Source organism: Callorhinchus milii, unplaced genomic scaffold, assembly GCF_018977255.1.
Source record: "Callorhinchus milii isolate IMCB2004 unplaced genomic scaffold, IMCB_Cmil_1.0 Scaffold1, whole genome shotgun sequence".
Classification (NCBI taxonomy): domain Eukaryota; kingdom Metazoa; phylum Chordata; class Chondrichthyes; order Chimaeriformes; family Callorhinchidae; genus Callorhinchus; species Callorhinchus milii.
This window is the reverse complement of record NW_024704742.1, coordinates 129,966,500-129,983,540: the sequence shown is the minus strand read 5'-3', so window position 1 is coordinate 129,983,540 and position 17,041 is coordinate 129,966,500. Positions and strand designations below refer to the sequence as shown.

Genomic DNA, 17,041 nt, shown 5'->3' with positions numbered 1-17,041 from the left:
GCTGCGTTCTGACCCACTGTAGGCAATGTAACCCCTTCCCCCGGGATTAGGAGGCAATGTAAACCCGACAGTGGCAATGTGGTTTACAGCAAATTATGTCCTTCCTGCACATACCCTCCAAATCCTACCCTTCACTCCTCCTGACCTCAACACCCAGCTCAGGTCCAAATCCCTGACTGTCCAGCGCCTTGGGACATCCTCCCGACGTGAAAGGTGCTACACAAATATAATTTGATGTTGTAAGTCTTGATGTCATCACAATCGTATCAGAGTTTTGTGTACGCTCAAACCTTCAATTAGAAATACAACCTCAGCTATTCACATAATCAAATACCGATAATCCTTGCATTTGATATAGCACCTTTCACATCGAGAAGACATCTCCAAGTGTTTCACAGATTTTACTGTAAAGTGAGATGACAGCATTTTACAAATCGAATGAGCAGAGGCAAATGAATTGTAAAACTAGAGAATGTGTTAGTGTGTTACTGAGTATCCAGTGCCAGCACTCCTATCAATGAAGGCAGTGTTGATTCTCATTAAGTATGAATTTAACAAGTTTGCAGGCCTATGGGGAGAGAGCAGCGGAGTGGGATTGAATTGGATGGCTCTTTTAAAGAGCCAGCACAGACATGATGGGCTAAATGGCCTCCTTCTGTGCTGTATAATTCTACGATTTCAGACTTTCCACATCAGGCCAGTATAAAGATAATGTAAATCTCCTATCCTCTTCCATGGCTCCTTGTTTAAATGCAGCCTTTCAGTGGAAAGGTACAGTATAGATTCACTAGGATTTCAGCATTGATGGGCTTCTATTTAATATTAATAATCCTTGCATTTGATATAGCTGCTTATCACTTTATTAAAATGTCTCAAAGCGTTAAGTGTATTTGTGGATGATTGTGGCAACCAACCTGAATGCTGCAATGTCCAACACATGCAGCTGTTGAAAGACCAATTTTATCTGAAGGATTGTTGACCAGGTCATTGGGAGAAACTCCCTTGTCTTTTTGAATAGTGCCATGGGATCTTTAACCCCCACCTGAACAGGTAGACAAGACTTCAGTTAAACATGTCATCTGAAGGTGACACCCTTTACAATACCTCATCCAATTCTGGGCAAAAAGGCTGTGGTTGTATTGGAGTGGATTCAGATGAAAATCCCCAAGACACCACAGAGCTGTAGTTGCTATTCACTAAATAGTGAGGAGAATGTGATCTGTGTCTTTAAAATGCCGAGAAGTATAGATGATGACGATGCAAGCTGACTATTTGACATTGACGGTGAGTGTAAGATAAGAAGGGCATGGCTTTAAACTGAGCCTTGAGTAAGAGTAGAGCACAGGGGTTCTCAAATCCGAAGACCTTTAATATATCGGCCCAAACATCTATGAAGGTATTTATACTCCGCACGAGTCATCACTTACTCCCTCAGCCCCCCTAACATTATATAGCTATATTGCTATAGTAGTTCATTGCAAGGTGCCCCCAGCGCATTGGGACATCCTCCTGACGTGAAAGGCACTAAACAAGTGTAATGTAATGTGTTGTTGTTGCTTATCCATGGGTTGAGAGCTTATTTTGGAAACATGTACCCCATGTACTCTGCTCACCTCCTTGCTCAACTAACACAGGCTTGATGTGCATCCCCTGACCCCTCCACAGCACCAGTATATCTTTTTCTGCAGCCTCTACTTCCCTAATCTCTGCAACTCCCTGTCTCAATCCCTCTTTATCTTTAAATCCCACCTGACCCCCCCGCCATCCCCCTTCTCCCTTGTTTGGCACAAACTCTGTCCCTCTACAATGCTCCGAGGCATTATCCTACATGAAGGACACTGGGTAAGTGCAAGTTGTTGTATATGGTGTGTTCAGTGAACACTGGCCTGTTTTATGTCCACTGCCTTATCTGACCTACCATCAACGGGTGGGCTTTCATCCATTTTGCCCCCACTCTCTGGAACTCCATCCTGGAGTCTCTCCAACACAGCTGTCCCTGCCCTCGTTCAAGGCCTGTCTCAAAACGTACCTCCTCACTGCTCTTTCATGATCTATCTCCCTCCCCCCCCCATCACACTCGGTTCCCATCCCCAGCTGTATCCAGTCAGCAATGTGAAGCGTTTTGAGACGTTCTTCTGACTTGAAAGGCTGTAAAAATGTAAATTGTATTGTATAATTCAACAAGAAATTTACATTTAGATAGCACCTTTTACAGTTACAATAATAAGAAAGTTTTGACAATATTTGCTTGATGGATATCCATTTGACAGCTTTTTTTTTGAACTAAATGAGTCTCTGTGTGGTCGTTAAGTACAATTCTCATTCTGCTTCACTTCAGCAAGCTGAACTCTTGAGTAATCACTACTCCAGCGTCAGCTAAACAAATCATGCTTTCAAAGAGGGTGGTGGTTTTCAGTCTCACATCCCATCTCCCCAGACACTGCCTAGATTGGTATCGCAAACTGCAAAAAATAATGATGGGCAGCTAACATAACAGCAAAAATATCGGGCATAGAGACTTCAACACATATCAACATCTTTCCATTCACCACAAGACCTAATATCTCAATTTAGAGCTAAACTTCTGACCAGCAGGACTCTAAAATGTAGTTCAATGTTGAAGTTCTTTTCTAAGACCTCTTTCCTCTCCAATAAACCCCTCTCCACCTTTCCTGGAATCAATCCACTGAAAGTTTTTGATTCCAGCGGTGTCACATTCCAAGTGCTGACAATCATCCCTTTCATGCCTGTTTGCCAGCCGATTAGCATGTTGAGGTTTCACTTGGGCTGAAATAGCTTCAAGATTTTAATACTGTTCTTTCTGCATCACACGAGCGAGACATTAAGAGAGCACAATAGTACATGTGGACTGAGTGAGTGAGCGGAGATTATTACTGGTGAAAGGTGTGTTCATTTCTCTTTTAAGATCAGTTTCAAAATGTAGCCCGAAGGTTTTAAATACAGTGTGTAGATTTATCTTTTGCCAATATTCTTATAATAATAATCCTTGCATTTGATGTAGCGCTTTTCACGTCTTCTAGACGTCTCAAAGCACTTCACAGAATATACTGTAAAGTGAATTGACTGTATATTTTGTGAGCTACATATTTTGTGGGCTACCCCTACAAATGCAGGAAACTGGGAATTTACTCACCTGTAATATAATATGATCACACAATCTATATTTATATAGCGCCTCTCACCTTGGGAGGTCATCTCAGATACGGTCACTTTTCTATATAGAAACCTAAGTGCTTTGAGACATTTCAACATTATTTAAAAATATCAACGGTTATTATGGAAGAATGGGATTAAATGATGGGGACATGGGCCACCCTGCTCCCTGTCTACCCTGTGATTACCCCTTTCCTTTCCTTCCCCCCCCCACCACAAGTGTCACCTTATTTGGGGAGCAAGATTCTTGTCCCATTCAAGGAATTTTGTGATTCTTGTGACAAAATGCAAAATACTGCAGATGCTGGAAATCTGAAACAAAAACAGAAGTCACTGGGAACCCTCAGCAGGTCAGGCAGCATCTATGGGGAAAGGTAAGTGAGGCAACGTTTCGGGTCAACAGCCCTTCGTCAGAACTCAACGAAGTTCTGACGAAGGATCGTGGACCCAAAACTTTGACTCACTTTCCTTTCTCCATAGATACTGCCTGACCTGCTGAGTGTTCCCAGCGACTTCTATTGATACTTGTGAGTTCAGCCCAGAGTGGGTTGCTAACCAGTTTCACAAAGCGGTCAAATTGCACTTGTTCAAAACAAGAAAGAGGGCTAACTAAGAAAACAAACAAAATGTGGCTTTTAATGAAAGATCAAACAGAAACTTGTCCTATTTTGAGTGCACTTTGATGGAAGCGCTGCAATCTCTAAAAGATGCCTGTTTGCCTAGCAGTGGGTGGGAACCTGGTTGTCAGTCGATTGGTGTTTTGCTTCTCCAGGAGTAATAGACCCTTTTTTAAAAAAATGTGGTCACTCATTCCACGACTCTTTGTGGGATGCTGCTGTGTGCAATTGGCTGCCGCCTTTCGCCCACAAAATATACAGTCAATTCACTTTACAATATATTCTGTGAAGTGCTTTGAAACGTCTCGAAGATGTGATAAGGCGGTATACCAAATGCAAGGATTATTATTATACTCTGGTATCCCCATCATTACAGACAGCAGCAAATTAAAAAAATATTTTTTATTTACTGTCTCTCTTTATCCAGTGAGTGACAAGAACAGACAGAATGGATGATGGATACAGATAGGCACAGAGGGCTATTTTAGTGTGTTTTTTTTTTTTGATTTCTCACTGTCTAAAATGATGTCTGTATGGGGATACCAGTGTTACTACATTTTTTTTTAAAAAAACTAAAAAAAAACTCTGGGTTTCTCTCTTTGTATCGGAGCCTGGATATGCCCATGACAGTTAGTCAGTGTCTTTGTTATGAAGACAGACAGAGGCTCCAATGAATACAGAGAAGACTACATTTTTTTTAGTCTTTTTTTATTTGGGGTACCAAAGATCAACTTCAAGATCCTCACACTTGTGTTCAAATCCATTCACTCTCTGGCACCTCCCTACCTCTCCAATCTCCTCACTCCCCAGTCTACCAACTGGCACCTCCGCTCGACTGGCACCGGCCTCCTGCTCGTCCCTCGCACCCTCCAACGCACCATTGAAAGTCGTGCTTTGAGCTATACACCCTAAACCTCTGGAACACTCTCCCTCAATCCCTCTGCCTTGCCCCCTCTTTCCACTTTTTCAAGTTCCGCCTGAAAACCTTCCGCTTTGACCATGCTTACGGACACCTCTCCCCCTGGCTTGGAGTCAGGCTCCGCCACTGTTAAGCGCTCTGAGATGCTACCCTGCGTGGAGGGCGCTATATAAGTGAAAGTTGTTGTTGTACCAACATCATTACAGTGGGAAATTCATCTATATATGTGTGACATATGTATGAGAAAAGGTCTTGACCAAGTTGTAGATTGACCGTGCCTTCAGCTGCCCACTCTGCGTTCCCTGCTCCCACTCCCACACTTGGTCCTGATCCCGACTGTTCAGCACCTTGGGACGTCCTCCCGATGTGAAAGACGCTTTACAAATGTAATTGTTGTTGTTGCAGATAATTTTAGTGGAAACACCCTACGGAGGCTATTTTCCTCCTCATTGTGAATCTGTTGTGAACAAAATCCGTGTCTGTGTTATACACTTTTTTGAAGTTTTTAAGATTTGAAATACAGTTAGTATTTTAACATTTCGCTTCTGTTTTATTTTTTTTAACAACTTTTTTTATTAACATTTCACTTTTGTAATAAACCTGGATTGGCCCCTCAACTTCAAACTTCAATTTGAAATCAATTTGTGTTGATTTGACAAATACCAAATGTACATACAGTATTTTTTATGAAATCAACACAAATTGATTTCAAATTGAAGTACAGTATTTGATTTGGGTAGTTGTGAACGTGTTAAGTATTTGTTATTCGTGAAATCAAAGGGGAGAATTCAGTCCTGAAAGATTAAAGACTTTCTGTGGCGTCCTGTAGCTCAGTGGTTAGAGCGCTCACTTCACCTGGGTGAGAGCGAGAGACCTGGGTTTGATTCCCGGCAGGACGAAACCTTGGGCAAGTTTCCTTACTCCACACGCCTGATAATAATCCCTCAAGATAAAAAACAATAATAATTTGGTCACTACAATCCACGATTGTTTGTGGACACTGTTGTGCGCAATTGACTGCCGCGTTTCGCCCACAAATATACAGTCAATTCACTTTACAGTCTATTCTGTGAAGCACTTTGAGACGTCTGGAAGACGTGAACAGCGCTACATCAAATGCCAGGATTATTATTATTATTATCATTAAGACTTAAGGAGGTGATATTGAGGGAGGAAGATAATAGGAGTTAGGGGTAAAGTCGAATGTAAACTGTGGAAATGAACAAGGGGTGGAATTTGATCAAAGGAGGGAGGGAGGGTGGTGGTGGTGAGAGGGAACATTATTTATTGCTGCCCGCTGTTGTGTGGAAGATAGATGTGAGCAGCAGGTGTGGGGGGGTGGGGGTGAAGCCTGTCAGCCCAGGGGCCAGTGCTCTGAGCAGGAGTGTGTGGTAGACGAGGAGAGCTGGGAGCCAGGGGTATTTTAGGACGGGAGGCATTCCATTCTCTATGATGCCGAGTTTATCTCCATCGGATCCCAAAGACGGTAATGAGACGGTAGTGGTCCGGCTGGATCCGCCTCTCCCACTCCACATATACAGCTGTTTCCTAAAAAAAGGAATTGATTTCTTTCCTTAAATCCAGCCTCCTCTCTCTCTCCCTCTCTCTCTCCCTCTCTCCCAGGACTGAGTGTTCAGCCCACCCCCAGTTGAGCTCAGCAATTGTCAGACTTCTCCTGCACAACAGATCAGACCTCTTCAGCCCCAAGCTCAGAATTGTTCTGCTTTCATTTTGTTTTATATTCATCTAAAAAGGTAAACCCAACCCAAACTCAGCCATGGATGCTATCAAGAAGAAGATGCAAATGCTGAAACTGGACAAGGAAAATGCCATCGACAGGGCTGAGCAAGCTGAAGCTGACAGGAAAGTGGTTGAAGACAAACTGAGAGGGGTATGAAATATTTCTGACTATAGGTTTTGATAAAACTGAAATGTATGCAAAAAAAATGAAACCTAGGCATCAATTTCTGTCCTAAATCTTCCAAAACCATCATCAGCACTTGCACAGACTTTTTACATCTCTTGGAAACTCTTAGCAACTTGGTTGGTTTGATAATAATAATAATAATAATGATAATAATAATCCTTGCATTTGACTATAGCGCCTTATTACGTCATTGAGACGTTTCAAAGCGCTTCACAGAATATACTGGCAAGTGAATTAACTCTGTATTTTGTGGTTTATTTTTTATATTTTGATATTTAAATTATATTTTTATTTTGATGGTTTTGTTTTAATTTTATTATAAACTTTGCATCGCCCCCCACCCCTCCACCCATGTTAAAAAATTCAGTTTGTCTGCAAGAGTCTCTGTCCACAGTGAGGTAACCTGTTACTTGTAACCAGAGGCCATTGGGTTAACATTTTTAAAGCTTGGAGTTAGAAATATTGTGGAATAAAAGACATTTTCCAATCCTCAACCAACCCAGCTTTGCCATTCGTAACCCACTGAAAGTTAATAGAAAAATAATTAAGCAGTTTTTGCACTTTCTCTGGCTCATTTGCCATCCTTTAGTTTTACCTGAGAAGACTTGCCTGCAGAAGCTGTTAATGTAGATGGGATGAATTACATACTATGTGTATCATAGGATTTATTAGCAAAATAAAAAGTGAACCTATTTCACACTGAACAACCTGAATATTGGGTGGCAGACAACACATGGAATGCCAATCCCCAACTGGTGATATTTCAGTGAAAATGTACACGGCTTCTCCCTTGTCACCCAACCCTCTGTCTAGCTTATCTTTATATCAGGTGTATAATACATTCACTGGCTTTTGGTTAGTTAGCATGCCTGCCCTTCCAAGCAATTTCCTCCCCTGAAGGTGATTATTGACAGGTTTTACATGAGTGCATGAAACCTCTGCTCTCTTCTTGCTAAAGTGGGCATTATTCACAGGTGAATATTGACAGCATGTTTAACCTTGGGGACAAGGGTGGCCAAGCCAATTCTGTCCTTGTCCAACACCCAGAGGGTCACTAAATGGCGATCAGCCGCCTGAAATTCCACCTACTTCTCGACCTTTTTGTCTTAAAATTTAAGGTGGTTTGGGAAAAAAATGCAATTCATTCTTAATTGCAAAGTCTTTCTAACAACTGCAAAAAGGCAGTTTCCAAACGAAGACAGACTACAAGAATGTTGCACTATTTTGGGCAACCTTAAATTTTAAGACAAAATGGTCTCACGGACTAAGACTAGGTGCCATTTCTGGTCTATCGAGAGAAGCCCTGGCTAATTGGTTGCACTGTCTTTTACCCATGGTTACTTACTCCAAATTGTTACTTTCTTAACAAGTCAAGAAACCTACCAATCTACTGTGAGATCTTCAAAGGGAACAATGCAAAGAGTGTAAAAATCTTAGCCTTATTCGATCTCAGTTGCATTTACTTAATATCACTTTCATATTGTAGCAAAATAATTTTGAATCAAATAATAACTATGGAAAAATACCAGTTGTCTCTATGTGGGATTGCTTCCTGTTGAATTATCATGTGTTAATGTGCTCTCCCTTGATATTTAGGTGGAGGAAGAGCACATGGCTTTGGCGAAAAAGGTCAAAGGAACTGAAGACGACGTTGATGGTTATTCAGAATCGCTAAAAGAGGCTCAGGAAAAGCTGGAAGAAGCAGAGAAGAAAGCAACTGACGTAAGTCTCTCAGAGCATGTAGGGGTAGAAATTCCACCCGTGTCTAGATTTACTCTAACGTAGCATTTCAGAGTTTGGTAAATTGTTGCATTCAGTTTTAACTCTGAAGTCAGTTTTCTGTAGTTCTTAAGGAATCGTACAGAAAACTGGGTTCAAAGTTAAAGGACTTACAGTAAAACTGGCATAAGTCTGATCTGTAAAAATCGTATAACCAGCTAAGTCGTACATCTGCCCATATCCTTTTCAAGAGTTTTGATTCTATGCAAGTTTGACATAATCCATGCTTTGCATCAGTCATATTAAAAGTATGGTCCCAACCGATATGACGTATGTGAGGTTTCCTAGGTGTAAGAATTTGAAATGCTCCCGTAATAGAGAACTTAAACTTGGGTAAAATGTTAGCCCTAGTACTGCCTTAAGGTTAATCCCTTTACTATATCATCTACTAATGTTAAGGTGGGTAGGCCCGCCTCATTGTGTGTATGTCTTAGTAACAGAAAGAGGGAGGAATAAGAGATTATTTCTGGACATTTCTGGTCAACCCACTGTTGTGAAGCAGTAAAATCCCTGCCTCTCAGCCTCACGATTAATGATTCAATGTGAACCTCCAAAAAGTGATATATTTCATTAAGTTTCAGTCACTAGAGAATGTCGCTAGCCAAGTTAAAACTGGGACATTCTCAGTCTTATAGCTGTCTTAGATGCATCTCTTGCCTCAATGGCAAGCTATGCAGTACCCCAATGCACATTTTGGGGTCCTCAAGCCTTGGTTCTTGCCAACCTGCGCCTAATACTTTTCGGAGTTATGTAAGCAGAATGCATCCCTCCAGAGAGAGAGTGCACAAGAATCTATCTCAGGAATTTCCATGTGTAGGTGGGATGGATGCATGGAATTCTCAGTTGGTTTGGATACTCTTAAACATGATGAAGGGTTTCCGCATGTGCCAGACACCTGGCTGACCAAAAAAACCTCCTGCTTGAAGCATCAAACAAGTTTTAAATTAAGGTCCCAGCTGCAAGGGTCAAGATGCAGAGTACAGTGCAGCAGCAGGGCTGAACACAGGAGGTGAGAGGGTGAGCTAAACCGGAAATAGATGTGAGGTTCAGCTTCAAATGCTTGTAGATTGCCTGAGGAAGGAAACATTGAAGGAGGGAAGGAATTGCACATTATTTTATTGAGTTCCAGGCAAATAATTGGTTAAAAGTAAGTGAAGGTGCATTGAGGGTTGATTGCAGCACATTTTATTTGTGCAGGGAGTGCAGGGGTGGGGGGCAGTGCAGTCACATGTAGAACCCCACTGCCATGCTTACAGTGTCCAGACCAAATAGAGAGATCTACATAAGCAGTCATTTCCCATTTGTCTGGAATGGAGTGCACACACTTTCTCTGGAGGGTCTGCACTCAGCTTACTAGTCCCAACAAAACACTTTGCACATGTTGGCATCAGCCAAGACTTGGGGACCTTAGTGTGTGCATTTTGGTCCTGCTGGAGTTTAACCAGCTAAACCCACTTGGCTTGCTATTGCAAATACTGTTGGGCAAGCTTCATATTGCTGATCCAGCGAGGACCACCCTGCATGTCAGACATTTGCAGGGTTAACAGGAGCCGAGTATGAAGTGACTGGTCTCTCTGTCCCTCCAAGCCCTGCCCATGACCAAACTGGCTGCTTTGTTACTATCTTGGAGTAGTGAGGAACTCCCTGACTCAGATTATTGAGACCATCACAGAGGATTGTCTCAATTCCGATATTCCATTGCAAGACACATCACCTGTTTCTCAGTGACCCTGATGAAAAGTATAAAATACATGCATGTATTTTAGGTGAGGCAGGTTCAGATTCAGCTGCCTGATGCCCTCTGCTCCCAAATAATCTGTAGACATTTGAGATCCAAACTTTTATCTAGTTGTAGCATATTTTTTATTAAAATTTAACATTATGCAATGTTGTGGAATACTTTATTTTAATTCAGTTTTAAAACTGGAGATTGATTTAATGCAAGTCTCAAACAAGAATCGGCTTCCAAATGATTCATTATTTCATTATTCTGTATCATCGCAAGTTTCAAGTCAAATGGCCTCAGAGGCAAAAACTTGGTGAAGTGAGTGGAGTGCACACACTTTCAGAACTGCAGGAGTTGAAGACTGGGGAGAAAGAGAAAACGTTGTTATTAGGTTGACAAAAAAAACACTGACAAGTGGCCATAAGCTGCCAGTTAAAGTGGAAAGCCATTAAAGGTCTCAGTGGCAGAGGTGCAGTTTCTGGTCAGAGTTGCTCGATGTGAAAGGCCTTGTTCACTGAATGAATAACCAAGCACCGGGCACTTGATTAGCTTGGCTCCCCAGTGCGCTCTTAGAGTTTGGCACATTTCAGTCACAAGCTAAATGGGTCCTTGCGGTGAAAACGATATCCTGCTGACAGCCGTGAAAGCTGAGAATGATGAGGCTGTGTCAGACTGCCCTGGGAATCATTAACACTTCATAACTCACTTCAGCAACCATTAGTACACATGTCACCAAGTGACAGCGCCTGCTGAATACAGAGGAAACCAATAGAGTGATAGTACCATGTTGTGTACATGCTGGTTAATATACAAGCAGGCTGTTAGGGTAGTTCATATAAATAACTAACTCTGATTGATTTATGTAGCCTACAGTAATTGCAATACCCAGAGTGAGTGACAATGCAGTGACCTGCCTACGATTCAGATGGTGCTGAGGAGGTTGATCTCAGCTGGAGCAGTAGTCAGGTCATGGGAACCTGCTGTAAAAACATCTATAACAACGTCAGTTTTAACATTCCCCATTTACAGTAATAGGTGGATAGAGTTGGACAGGATCACGTTCAGAATCATATCCCACTCTTCTGGCTACTCCCCTCACTCAGCTAACACAGGCCTGCTGCAGGTTCCCCAATGGAGGCCATGCCTTCGGCCAATATGCCCTGAAACTCCCTACATCAATCCCTCTGACTCGGCCTCCTCTTTACCTTAAATCCCACCTTGAGACCTATTTCTTCGATAATGACTACAGTGACCTCCCTTTCCTCTTCTACCTTACTCCGCATCCAACTGTACAGCGCTTAGGGATGCTATCAGGTGTGAAAGGATCCATATAAATGCGAGTTGCTATTGTTGTTGAATGTGTTACTAGGATATCCATTGAAACTACCGACATGATGAAGACTAAAAAGAGAATCTCTAACTCAACTTTAAGTAAAATGTGTTTGACTGTAAAGGTCTGAGCATAAATCTCACAGAGATTCACTGTCTCATTTTCATAAATCTGGAACTCTCTTCCCCCAAAGGCTGTGGATGCTGGATCCATTCATATCTTCAAGACTGAGGTGGATAGCTATTTGTTAGGTCAGGGTATTAAGGGATATAAAGCAAGAGTGGGTATTTGGACTTAAGGTACAGATCAGCCATGATCTTATAGAATGACGGAACAGGCTCAAGGGGCTGAATGGCCTTCTCCTGTTCTCTGTTTCTATATTTTCAAATCCTAAACGTGCCCAGATTAGGAGAATGGTCTTCATGTAAGCATTAAGCAGTGTACCTGCCTCACACTGTTTTCACTGGAGGAAAAATTTCACAATTAGAAGAATGTTTTCTCCCACGGCCCAGGGATACATTGCCAGCTAACAAAAAAAGCTGGTGCTGTGAACATTAACCAGGTAAATATTTGGAATTACATAAATATCAGAGGCTCAAAATCTCTCATAGTCTCAGCCTTCAGATATTGCCTTAAAATTTGGAACAATTATTAAAACTGATTTTAGGAAACAACAACAACAAATTGCATTTATAATTTGCCTTCCGCATTGTAAGGACGTCCCACACACTGAAGTTTCTTAACTTTAAGACAATACAATACAAATTTTCATACAAGAACATGAAAGAAGGCCTAGAAACACATTCAAAATCACTCCTTGGAGAAATTCCCCCCATTTCACCTGGCACACACATCTCGATCTCTATTCACCTCGGTAGTCAAGCCAGCTCCTGTAGAGGCTGAGCCACTAAGACTTGGTTTACCTTGGGGCAGTGACAGCACAGGACTTTCCTTCTGAAGAGTGTGTGGAGACAGAGTAGGTTTCTTATTATCTATGGAAGCAGCGAGCTTGGTGGACCCAATGGCCGTATCTCATTCCACACTCACTTGTGACCTTAGAATGAACAGGCTGACCGCCCGGTCAGCCGAGACATGCGAACAATGAGCACGGAGCTTGCATTTTAGTATCATATCCTAAATCAAATGTTGCACTGCTATTTCTGTCAAATCCACTCAAGCTCTTTCTCGGATCAACCACTGACTCTTTCCAAGAACAAGGGTCAAATGGGTCAAATGCGAGGATTCTTAGTATTAATATGTTTATCTGTGCTCCATTTCCCTGGAGAGGACAGGTTCTGTACACTAGCTGGGAAGATTCCAAGATAATTATCCTCCCCTGCACTTGCTTTTAGCAGAAGGTATATGTCTCTTCTTTTCAATCCCCGTATGTCGACTGATAATGGAAAGGGAGGAAATCCTAATTGTGCCATTCTATTGAAAGATGTTTTTCTTCCCTCGCAATTGAGACGACCTGTGTTTGATTCCCAAGTAGGACAAAACCTGAGGCAAGTTTCCTTACTCTGCACGCTTCTGTTTACCTAGCAGTAATAATAATCCTTGCAAATAATCCTTGCATTTGATATAGCGCTTTTCACGTCGGGAGGACGTCCCAAAGCGCTTCACAGAATACACTGTAAAGTGAATTGACTGTATATTTGGGGGCGAACCCGGCAGCCAATTGCGCACAGCAATGTTCCACAAACAGTCGCAGATTGAAAATGACCAATTTATTATTGTTTTGGGTTTTGGAGGGATTATTATTAGGCGTGTGGAGTAAGGAAACTTGCCCAAGGTTTGGCCCTCTGCCTGGAATTGAACTCAGGTCTCTCACTTGCAAAGCGAGTGCCCTAACCACTGAGCTACAGGACTCCAAAGTAGGAACCCGGTTGTTAGTCGATTGGCGGATTGCTTTCCGGGGGTATTAATCCCTTCAAAAAAATAATAATAATAATTTGGTCACTCAATCCACGACTGTTTGTGGGACACTGCTGTGGGAGATTGGCAACCATGTTTCACCAATCGTACAAAAATACACCAGGTTCACCAAAATTCACTTTATAGTATATTCTGTGAAAGCGCTTTGAGACGTCTCAACAACATAAGGAATTATATCAAGTGCAAGGATTATTATTATGTTACAGTATCTCCATTGACTGTCAGGCTGGTTAGTTCTATTCAATACCTTAGTTTCAGAGTGTAGGAACTAGATTGAACACAATAACAGAAGCACAGTCGGCTGAATGGCCTCCTTTCTCTGCAGAAGATGCTTGTTTCTTTTGTGCAATTTTAATAGCTCCCCCCGGTGGCCTAGTGGATAAAGGCATCATTGATTCCTTGTGTCCGTTGACTGAACTGATCTTAACCTGGACAGCATTTGGGGCAGTCAAGTTGCCTTCAGTCCCTCGAGAGGGGAAATTAGCTGAGTTCCCTTTCCTGATCATTGCCCAGTGATTTTTGTTGGCTGGACCATGTGTATGGATACTGTGTGAGGCTCCTTCCAATTAATCCCACCCCAATGAGACCGAGGTCTCTTGTGAAATAGTTTGGCATTCCTTGAATATTGGCTGAAAAGGAGGGTGCTCTACCTGCCTCAGCAACTTTCTTTAGCCTCACCCTCCTGTTCACTTCTTCTGGTCTGCAAACCCTGGCTTTCTGCATAACTATCTCCACCACCCCACCCTACTCCATCACCCTCCCTGCATCCCCTCTCTCCACCCCACCATTAGTAGCAGAGCCTTTAAACACTATATTCCCAGTCTACAGAACTTGATCCCTAATTCCCTCTGCACACTCCGCCAGTGGTACACTGGAGGGATAGGATAGGCTAAACTGTGAGCTTAATGTCCTAGGTGTGATTGTAACCCATAGCATTCGGGGTATTAGAGCTGAGCCCAATCCTGTCCTCACTCAATCTCAATGAGCAAACACTTTCCAGACCTGGATAACAACTACCACATGAGCCCTATCCTCTCTAAAGGACCTTGTCATTGTACCTTATCCATTTCATTTTCTTCAAGTCATCAAAGTATCTCATAGCGCTTCACAGGAAATACTGTGAAGTTTAGTGACTATTTTGTAGGTGAATACAGCAGCCAATTTGCATTCAGCAATGTCCCACGAACAGCCATGAAGTGAACGCCCGATTTTATTTCGATAATTGTTGGCTAGGGCACCGAGTCAAATTCCCTTCTCTTATCGAGTGCTGTTATGGGATATTTAACGACCGCCTGAACTGGCAGACGGGCACTTAACATCTCATCCAAAGGACGGTACCTCCGACAACTTAGCACTCTCCCAGCACTGCACTGGCGTATCAGGCTGGACTGATGTCAAGAAGCTGATTTTGAAGGTCGACCTTGGGCTGGTTAGAGTAGTGCTGGAGAGCAAGGATAGGGAGGTCAGAGTGAGGGTGGCAGGGAGTTGAAATGATGGATGCACAGGGATCTCAGTGTCGTGTTTTCTTTCCCACTCTCCAGCCAGTACCAATTTATTGCTGTCTTCTCATTTTCCTACTTGATTCTCAGTTTATTCCCTCTACCTCTCATTCTTTCTCTCATTTATTTGTAACAGTATTCCAGGTTTGTTTTTAACTCCTGTTTAACTTGCAAATTATCTTGTCTACATGTCTACCTCGCCCTTTGGCACCACTTGACAATCTTTTGACCTGACAACTGCCTCTATGTCATTGCATTTTTATCATTTTTTTATCCTCACGTACTTTAATTCTTAATCCAGCCCTGCACAGGGGAGATCTGCAATGAGGGACTGAGCACCAGTACCAGAGTCTGTATTCTGAAGAATGTTCACACCCAAAGTACTAGCCTATCTTCTTGCAGGTGCTGATTTTCTCTTTTTATCTGCAGATAAAAATAGTGCAAAGCATAGTATTGGATTCCATTACCTGGAATTGCAAACTGTGGCACTGCAATTCATTACCTGGAACTGAAAGCTTTGGCACTGGAGTCTTGTGAACCGCACTAGCAAAATATGGATTATTAATAATAATATTTCTTCTATTTGTCTGCCTGTTTTTCATAATAATAATAAAAATAAAACACATATCACATATATATGTTTCGCCCACAAAATAAACTGTCAGTCATTTACAGTGTATTCTGTGAGGATCTTTAAGATGTCTCAATGACATGATAAGGCGCTTTATCAAATGCAAGGGTTATTATTATTGTATTAAGAAAAGTAACATCCATTTGTATGTACCGTGACAGTGTTATTGGTCTGAAAACCATTTAGAATCTACATCTATGGAGTGTCTCAAACTGTACTGACATAGTAATAAAGGTAGTTGAAACAGAGTCCAAAACAACATTCAAAAGGAACTGAATAAAAGAATGTAGGAGAATAACATTAAAGTGTGATGGTGAAGGAGCTAGAAAATGGGATTAGAGTAGATGGCTCCAGTAGGGGAACAAGCACAGACACAATTGGGCCAAATGACAAAAGCACCTTACCAGGAAGGGCTCCTGGCAGCCTGATACAACTGTTAATTACCCCTAAACCTGTGCCCTCTTGTTCTCTCTCCTGTCTCTGTGCTGCAAATATTCCATGATTCTTTGAGGTGCTTTTCGCAGGCGTAGTTTTGCCGTTTCGGTTTTTCCTCCGATTCTGGGTTTTGCTAATTCTGTCAGCCTTGTCCACTGACGTTCCCAAACAGTCGGAACAGATCCGGGAGTACTTCTCGGTTACCGTGGTGACCACTTACGTTGGACCCGTTTTGCAGTCAAAATACTTCAAAAGAATTTCACAAACTGAACCTTTACAGACCTCAGCTTTCCCCTCCACCCCTCCCCTCCCTATGGCCCTGTAAAAGTAAAGACAACATCATATTTTGAACATATACACACAGAGTATATTCACAGAGAGTATAGTATGCGCGACAAAAGTGTCTTGGATAATAATGCTTTTACTAACTACATACTGATGTTTTTAGCACTGTTAGACACATGCCTGGAGGCAGTGCAGCTTCAGATGCAAAGCCGTGATTCACTGGGCAAAGGGGCTGAGCCGTGGAGCACTCCTCTTTCTTGCTTGACATCATTTTACCATAAAAGGAAAAGTATGCAAAGCATGCTGCAGTTTACTCAGGCTGGGCACAATTCCTAGAAACGGGGCGATTGCTCCAGAACTCCACTTCCCCCACAGCTTCAAAAGGCAAGGGTACTTTTTCACAGTGATTCAGTAAATAAAAAGGTCAAAGATTGTTGGAGCGGGGAGAGCTAATCCAGCCCTCCCCCCCATGTAAATCAATGGAGAGGAATAATCCCCTTGAACACGCTGCAGGGATTAACCCTTGTGATACCAGGATCCATTCTTGGTGGCTGCTGATACCCTCATCCATGTTGCCATCACCTCCAGACACAAGGACGCCAGCTCCTTGCCAGATTCGCCAGCTCCTCCCTATTTTTTTGATCAGTCTGGCAAGCATCCTGCTTACCTAATTCCAGCAGGTATTAGGTGCAGGTTGGCAAGAGCCAAGGCTCGGCGACCCCAGAGTGTGACTGGGGTACTGCTGGAGTCTAACCAGCTAAAACCACATAGCTTGCCATTGAGA

General features: G+C 42.4%; 1 protein-coding gene across 4 annotated transcripts in view; it reads left to right on the top strand.

The window, feature by feature from the left end:
- Positions 1 to 6,288: 6,288 nt before the first annotated feature.
- Positions 6,289 to 17,041, top strand: part of LOC103180997 (tropomyosin 2) — a 69,140-nt gene continuing 58,387 nt past the window's right edge. For 2 of the 4 annotated variants that reach the window (XM_007897175.2, XM_007897174.2), the window contains exons 1-2: positions 6,289 to 6,601; positions 8,234 to 8,359. In XM_007897175.2, coding sequence (XP_007895366.1) covers positions 6,488 to 6,601; positions 8,234 to 8,359 — 240 coding nt within the window. In that variant the 5' untranslated portion in view covers positions 6,289 to 6,487. The remainder of the gene's footprint in view (positions 6,602 to 8,233; positions 8,360 to 17,041) is intronic. The other 2 variants (XM_007897173.2, XM_007897172.2) reach the window with 1 other exon arrangement.